Source organism: Leptinotarsa decemlineata, unplaced genomic scaffold, assembly GCF_025532065.1.
Source record: "Leptinotarsa decemlineata unplaced genomic scaffold, Ldec_3_MD MMD2_tig00001393_RagTag_RagTag, whole genome shotgun sequence".
Taxonomy (NCBI): Eukaryota; Metazoa; Arthropoda; class Insecta; order Coleoptera; family Chrysomelidae; genus Leptinotarsa; species Leptinotarsa decemlineata.
In genome coordinates, this window is record NW_027412562.1 from 9,329,099 (window position 1) to 9,337,176 (window position 8,078).

An 8,078-nucleotide genomic window follows, 5' to 3' on the forward strand; every position below is an offset into this window, starting at 1 on the left:
AAATGCCAAAGATACTATGCGGTTAATTTTGTAATGTAATGATGAAAAAGTGAATGTTTCAAATCGTCCCACTTCATCTCATTAAAAGTAGTTATTGTCTGAAATAAAAAAACATATCTCAGAAAAAAAGAAATTCATATTATCTTTGAAATTTTTTTTACCTCAAAAGGTGCATTTTAATGAAAAATACCACTTCCTATTATGTTTATGAATTAAAATGTGACATTTAAAAACATGGTAAAAAGTACGTGAATTAGTGAAAAATTGTAGTACATAAATTTTTATATAAAAACTGAGCAAACATCGTCTTTTGTTTCTCATAACATCAAGTTGTTCGACAATTTTTTCATAGATGTCGTCATATTGCCGCCATAATGAATTTGGCGAAAACAGCGCCTCTTTAAAAGGACATGTGGTCACTTATGTTATATCATTGAAAAGAATATTTCATTTTCACATTATATCAAATAGAGTAAAAAATATACAGGGTTCTATTAAAAACCAAAATAATTTTCCAATTGATTTTCTATTTGAAATATCGGCTCCAAGGAACCATAGGTTTTTTCGAATTTCAAGTTCTTACTCCAGAAACAACTGAATGCGTAATGCATTTGTTGTTTCCTGGTATAAACTGAAAAAAAGCCATTTAATTTTTCATTTTTAATAAAAAAATTGAATGTACCTGCTATTCAGTTCTTATCAAAAATGAGAAATAAAACTTCTTATGTTTATATACTACTTGTTTGTCCTTATAGGACGAAACAGTAGTAACGTAAGTTACAAATACAAGTGGTATAAAAACATAGGAAATTTTATCTCTCATTTTTCATAATGATCTTCTCCTACCACGTAGTAACGACTACATCCATCAGTTTATATTTAACTCTTATTTGAGTTGTTCATAAGAGTTCTATTCTATTTAATTTTTTTTGCCTAGTGCCATTTTATGATACTCATAAACCGTAATTTTATTTGTAATAATATTTGAATTAACTTTAAACAAATAAAGTCAACCTGTGGATGAATCTAGTACTCACCGTTATCTTCTTTAGTTTAATATTCATATAGGTACATTCTAATTAAATCTAACATTTTAATTTCTAATATCTAATGGTTAACAACAATTTTTTCTGAAGGAAATAAAAAAAAATACAAGAATTGGTAATCAAATATTTTCAAAGGTCATTTACAAATCTTTCAAAAATTCGTATCACACGATAAGTTTAACCTTGAATCAAGACAATGTTTGATGACAGAATGTGGGAACTTTAAGCCCTATATTCATTACTAACGACAAATATTACCGCCAAAATGAAAGAAAATTCAAAGTCACAAAAAATTAATCTAATATATGAAAGCAAGTTGGGCGATGTAGCAAATGTTTTTGCTATTGACAAAAATCGAAATGAGTTTATCCCCAGACATATTAAATTAAATCAAATTTAATTTAATGAACTCTAATACAAGTATTTAAAAAACAATGTTTGTAGATTCCGTGTGATTTTTCTCAATGATGTTGATATTGACATCATCTCGTTACTATTTTTGCTATCAGCTTTTGATTTTGCTTTATCGAAAAGTAATATTTTGAGAGTTAATATACTTATATACTCTGTTAAGATTGAATAGGAAGTTCTTATTAATTTCATAGCAAACATTTTTGAGCCATGTTGGTAACTAAACATATCTTGTTTCACAGGTTTTGATTTTTTGCTGATATTACACAATAATGGTCATGATCATGATTATGATTATCAACAAATTTTTTGATAATGCAAAAAGCTCTAGATTTATAGATGTACCAGTTTCCGTTTTCAGTTACGAACACATAGCTCTATTTTTGTGAATGATATCTGATTTGACTCCATAACGAATGTTTGGAATACAAACTGAGTATAGAGAAAAGTGTTTTTTGTATAATTCAACGAAAATTTGTTTCGAAAGAATTTTTTTTTCGTGTAATTCAATGTTTATATGAAAGTGGCTGTTTCAGGAGGGCTTTTTCTTCCAGTTTGTGTCTGAAAGTTACTTCTTTGCATGATCTACACATCTATGTATAAAGTTACTTTTTTAAAAATTGATTGCTTTTTTTCTTTTTTTTTGGAAAATTCCCTCTTTTTTGTATCAAGATGGAATAATAGAAAACCAAAAACTTTCTTTTCCAAAAATTAGTCACTCCTAAAAATATAACCCTTTCAATTTAAACATAGGTCAACTTTCGAAAAATTATTTGTTTTTCTTCAGAGATTCTGATGTTGGAGAATCAATTTTATTCAACATGTTTTTACAAATAAGTAGAAAACATTGCACAATTAACTCACTATTAGGTAGAATAACCCTATGTACATAATTTGGGGTGCAGCTATACAGTGTCATCCCCAAATTATGCACCATATGGGAAACTTCTTTATTAGTTTTTCGACAAAAAGTTATTCTTGATAAAAGTTTATGCATTTCCTAAAACTAAACATGCACCAACAAAATACAGGAAAACACACGTAATATACGAGGAGCCTTTAATATTTGATTTTGAGACAAGAGTCAAGTACTCTCATTTTGAAAAATATCGGAAAAGGTTATTTAAAAAAGTTGTTCAGCATTGAAAAATACATCTAGATTTGAAGTCATGGCCATCTAAGTGAAGTTTTATTTTTTTACCCATTTTTTTTTGAATGGGCACTACAAAAAGAATATGCTAAAACGATAAATAGATATCATCCTGTATAAGACGATTTATTTTAAAAGCCTGTAATATTACGAATTACATAACTATGGTGTTGACCACGGTCATTTTTTCCAAGAGTAAAATTATTTCAAAGTTTTTGGTGCGAAGTATTTTTATTTTTTTGTTAACACCAAAAATTAGTTAAAATTATACAGTACTGTAACAAGAACTCAATATTCAATAATATCAAATTACAAAACATCAAAATAAAATAGGTATTTCGGATTAAACTCGTTGATTTTCTGGAGATTTTTTGTCCAAAATAATTCTACAAAATAAATGAGTTTGTTCCAAAATACTTATTTTATTTTGATGTTTTGTGATTTTATATTATTGAATATTAAGTTCTTGTTACAAAACTGTATAATTTTGAGTAATTTTTGGTGTTAACAAAAAATAAAAATAACTTTGCACTAAAAACTTCGAAAATTATTTTACTCTTCAAAAAAATTGACGGTGGTTAACACCATAGTTGTATAATTTGTAATATTGCAGGCTTTTAAAATAAAACATCATATACAGAATGCTGTCTATTTATCGTTTTTGCAAATTTTTTTTTTCGTAGTCTCCATTTCAAAAAAATGGGTACAAAAAATAAAACATCACTTAGATGGCAATGACTTCAAATCTAAATGTATGTTCCAATGCTGAACAACTTCTTCAAATAATATTTCCCGAGATTTTTCAAAATAAGAGTACTTTACTCCTGATGTCTCAAAATCAAATATTTGAAGGCTCCTCGTATATTACGTGTATTTTACTGTATTTTGTTGGTGCATGTTCAGTTTTAGGGGATGCACAAACTTTTATCTGGAATAACTTCTTGTCGAAAAACCCTTAATATAGAAGTTTCCCATATGGTGCATACTTTGGGGATGACACTGTATATGAAAAATAGTTTATTTGCATAAAATAGTAACTTTTTAACACGCTTTTTTTGAACTCAGCTTCTCAATTCAAATTGAATAACGCTAAATTAATTTCAAGAAAAATAGAAGTCCACTAAAAGTCAAGAAACCCTCTAGGAAAAAATATATATTTGAGCAATAAAGGACACAATTTCACAAATAGGGGCTGTGATTAATTTTATAAGTGCGTTTTGACGCTTAAAAAACGGTCCGAACATAGATCTTCGATGAACATGAAAGATACTTGTGATGGATGCACTGTTTGGAAATTTTGGTGTAGTAATAAATATTACTTGAGTTTTTTACCAACACCTAACAGTTTTTTTAACACCTTTAAGAGGTAACAGACGACACAATCTTATTTATACATAAATAGAGACTGAGGCATAGAAACCAACAAATGCCATTAGGGTCTTAATTCATACTTGGAATTATTTTTAAAGTTATTCTTTGTCAGTTGAGAATAACAGAATTAATTGTTTGTATTAGATGTAAGGTTGGTATTGGATTGAATATAAATAAATATATAAATCACACAAAACTCAAATATCTTTGACTGATCTGATAACTGATTTTCTTTTAATTGTTCAATGCAAAATAATAATTGTGAATTCCAACTCATTTTAATATATATATATATATAAGGTATATGAATCAGTTTTATTTTTGGCATCTATGCCCTATGTCATTATAATTTTTTGAGACCTTCATTGTTGTTATTCTGATCTGGTTTTCATTCGAATTTTTTTCAATTAGATACACTTTCGTTTTGTTTTTTCATTTTGTTCATACCCAATAATATTAATAGTACTAACATATTGAAAATGATCTTTAAATGCACAGGAAATTGGAATTACCCTTAACTTTCATAAAGTCAGTTTGAAATTATTAATATCAATTTCAATATATCATTTCCATTATTATTATTTGTTAATAACCTGAAAAAGAACAAGAAAGAATACACGAATTAGTAATAAAATAGTTTTATTCTCATCAATAAATCTTTTAAATCTTTGTATCACAGAGAGCTTACAGTCAGTTCAATTTCGAAACAAATGGAGACAGTATCTGATAAAAAACATGGAGAACTAAGCCCTATTCATTATTAACGACAAATATCACAGTCAGAAAAATTAAAACAAAAATTAAAGCTACAAGAAACTAATCTAAGATTAAAGCAGGTTGAGCAATTTGAAAAATTGGAAGACAAATTTCATTCATTCAAAAAAGTATCGGTTACCACGGTCTCCATACTGATTCGGTGTGTACGTCTACGGAGTAGTTGATAGGGCTCGGAGAACTCCTCGAAGAAGACGACGGAGAAGGTGGCATATGGTACTGGATACCTTCATCGTAAACAGGAGAGGCTGGTGGAGTGTACGCACTAGGTACTGACAAAGGCGACACTCGGTCCATACCTTTCAAACTGTGTCCAAGGTGTGTCATCAGCTTGGTGCCCAGATGGACATCTACTCCAGGAGTTGACGCTAAACACTTGGAAACTTCCTTGGCGCACGTGGTGAATCCTGCACGGAATCGGTCAGCTTCCACTACTGGATTGACAGACAGGCGTTGTTGACGTTTCAACTTCTGAAGATGGGACACTGTCAGCTCGAGGATGTCGGCCTTTTCCAGCTTGGAGACGTTGTCCCCGTCCGTGGCCAGGGCGGACACCATCAAATCCTTGAGCTCGTCGAGGCAGCGGTTAATTCGGGCTCTTCTTTTTCGCTCCAACATCGGTTTCATGACTTTGCGGTACTGCAAAGTACGCGAGATAGGTTGAGATTCTTGCACAGCGGCGTAAGACATCGTAAAGTTTGGTTAAAGGCACTCGGTTAACTAGCGCGAAGCTACTTGCGTGAGAGTCGGACTCTGAATGATGAACCGGAGGGCGCTCGGCGGTTTTATAAGGGTGGGGGCCAGGTGCAGGGCTACGCTGATACCGTGGGAACAGGGCTGGAGCTTGACTCGAGTCTATTTAGAATAGGAAAGGACGGTCGAGCGATTACGCACCATATGTTCAGTAATTTATTCGAAGCAATTTGGTGTTTGTATGGGAACGTGGTAAGAAGGCTGTGGGAACGTGACTGACGCGCGTTTGGCGCGAGATTGGCACGCATTCTTTTAGTGAATGAAAAAAATTTGAGGGATTGGGGATGGAAAATGTTGAAGAAATGAAAAAGTCACGTTTACTATGAAATCAAAATGTTCAGATGAAAAGTCGTGAAGAAAATTAAATTCAATGGCAGTTAACTTTTTGAGAGAATATCTAGAAGTTTCCTTGAAACGTTTTACGTATTGTTGTACTTATATAAGCTTTGAATTTGTGTGAAAACTATGACGGCGTCGAAGAATCTCTAATAATTTTTCATAATATCGATTTACAATAACGGAAAAAACTTGGAATTTGATAATGTCCATTTTCTATCAAATGATATCTACTTTGAAGTTGAACTTTCAGGAAACTGTGTTGAGTAGATATAATTACTGATAGCAAGATAAAAGTGTTGGGTTAGGTACTTCATAATTAAAACTCCAAATTCAAAGTCGAAATAGGTATCCCAGTTAAATGTCAAAACCATAGTCTCCTTATCAAATAATAGAATTATTAAATGCATTATTTGGTATGAATGTTTTGTAGGAATCGAATAGATGCCTGTCTTCGGACAGCACGTGCGGCTCTTTGAAGGATAATTTGTGGCTCTCGATAAATGTACCCAACTTTCCTGTTCATATTTGTGCTATTATATTAAAAAAAATTTACTGTTCCGTATGTGATTCAAAATGTCTTTTAAATTACTGACAACAAATATGAAAGACTAAGTGAAAATGTTGAAGAATTAGACGATGATGAGTGGTTACAAGACTTAATTTTTTGACTGATGTCATGGAACATTTGCAAACACTGAATGCACAATTGCAGGGGAAAGATGAAATAATATCTGACCTCTCACAGTGTAGGTATTTTTAGTTTATAAACTAAATTACAACTTTTTCAAAAGTATATTGAAAATAAAACATTTTGTCATTTTCCTCGAATTAAAAAAATTGTTCTAATATTAAACAAGAAAAATTAGTAAATATTCGTTTTGAGGGCACCCGGCGATTTTGAAAAAAATTCTGAGTGTACGTACTTATGTATTTTGATGCGTATTTTGATCCCAAAGAAAAAAGTGGCGCTCTCCCTTATTTACAAAGTTACGGCCCTTCAAAATTCAGAAAAGGGCAACTTTTCAGCATTCTTTTTCACAAGATAAACTATTTAAACACACAAGCATTTATTCACTAGGTCACCTTTATACCTTATTTCTCCTTAATTGAGACTTTTCAATTCAACAATCAACATTTTTCTTATAAAAAACTAAATTTGAAAACGAATGCTTCTTCTGGTGACTGGTGACACTCTTCTATTTCTAGGTTAGTTACTAGTGACATTTCACAAAAAAGTGGTTGGTATTTGCCGCCGCCTACTATTTCAAATTCGTAGATTTGGATTTTTAGTTTGACGTGAGTGATTAGAGAAACACAAAAAATAAAGGCAAAAAACATTTGAATCAGTTTAGGAATACTGACAGCATCAGTCGTACCAACTATGCCATTAACCTTAAAAACATAAAATACGGAGATATATAACCAAAAAACAGCTCCGTACATTTTTTAATATTTTTATTGGAAAAATGTTGATTGTTGAAGGGAAAAGTGTCAAGAAAGGAGGAAAAAAGGAGGTAATAGGTGACTTAGTGAATCAATTATTGTGTTTTTAAATAGTTATCTTGTGAAAAAGAAGGCTGAAAAGTTGTCCTTTTCTAAACTTTGAAGGGCAGTAACTTTGTAAATGTGTGTAAATGAGTGTACTCAATATTTTGTGTATAACCAAACTTAATTCGTTACCTTTTTGTTATTTTTCTAGTTTTTCATTAACCTGTTTTTGGTAAATTTTAGTAGAGTTCATTGGATACATAGTAAATAAGCATAACTTTAATGAGAAGAAAATTACATTCCCATTCCCATTCCCCAATATTTTCATAAACTATTAAAATTCATAAATGACAAAAGTAGTAGTTTTCAACACTGGAGGATGTGATTTTCCTTCCAGTTACCTGGAAAATTCACCCTTCATGTTACTAAATTTGAAACCCACGATATAAACGGTATGAATTTGAACTTTATTCGATTATTAAATAAACATTTGATGTATATTTTGTGAAAAATTAATATGCATCTGTCCATTTATCTCTACAAACTGCTTTATTTAAAAAAAATCGCCATTACGAAAGGAAATTTCTACAACCTCAAATATATATTTTATTCGTTATTTCATAATCTATTTTCAATAAAAAACTTGATCGCACATAATTTCTACGATTGACACATTTCAATTGCATAGCTTACCTTATTTGTTTGTTTTTATTTTTCAATAATCGTTAGAACAATATTGCAAATTC

The 8,078-nt window shown here is 30.7% G+C and overlaps 1 protein-coding gene across 1 annotated transcript; it reads right to left on the bottom strand.

Annotated features, from left to right (window-relative positions):
* Positions 1 to 4,606: 4,606 nt before the first annotated feature.
* Positions 4,607 to 5,576, bottom strand: LOC111504179 (enhancer of split mbeta protein). Its single transcript, XM_023158679.2, has one exon. It carries the CDS (start codon positions 5,440 to 5,442, stop codon positions 4,870 to 4,872), a length of 573 nt encoding a protein of 190 aa, XP_023014447.1. The 5' UTR covers positions 5,443 to 5,576; the 3' UTR covers positions 4,607 to 4,869.
* Positions 5,577 to 8,078: the final 2,502 nt, after the last annotated feature.

What these genes read in the sequence shown, in the direction of transcription:
- LOC111504179 (XM_023158679.2), bottom strand. Translation starts at nt 5,442, where the DNA reads ATGTCTTACGCCGCTGTGCAAGAATCTCAACCTATCTCGCGTACTTTG.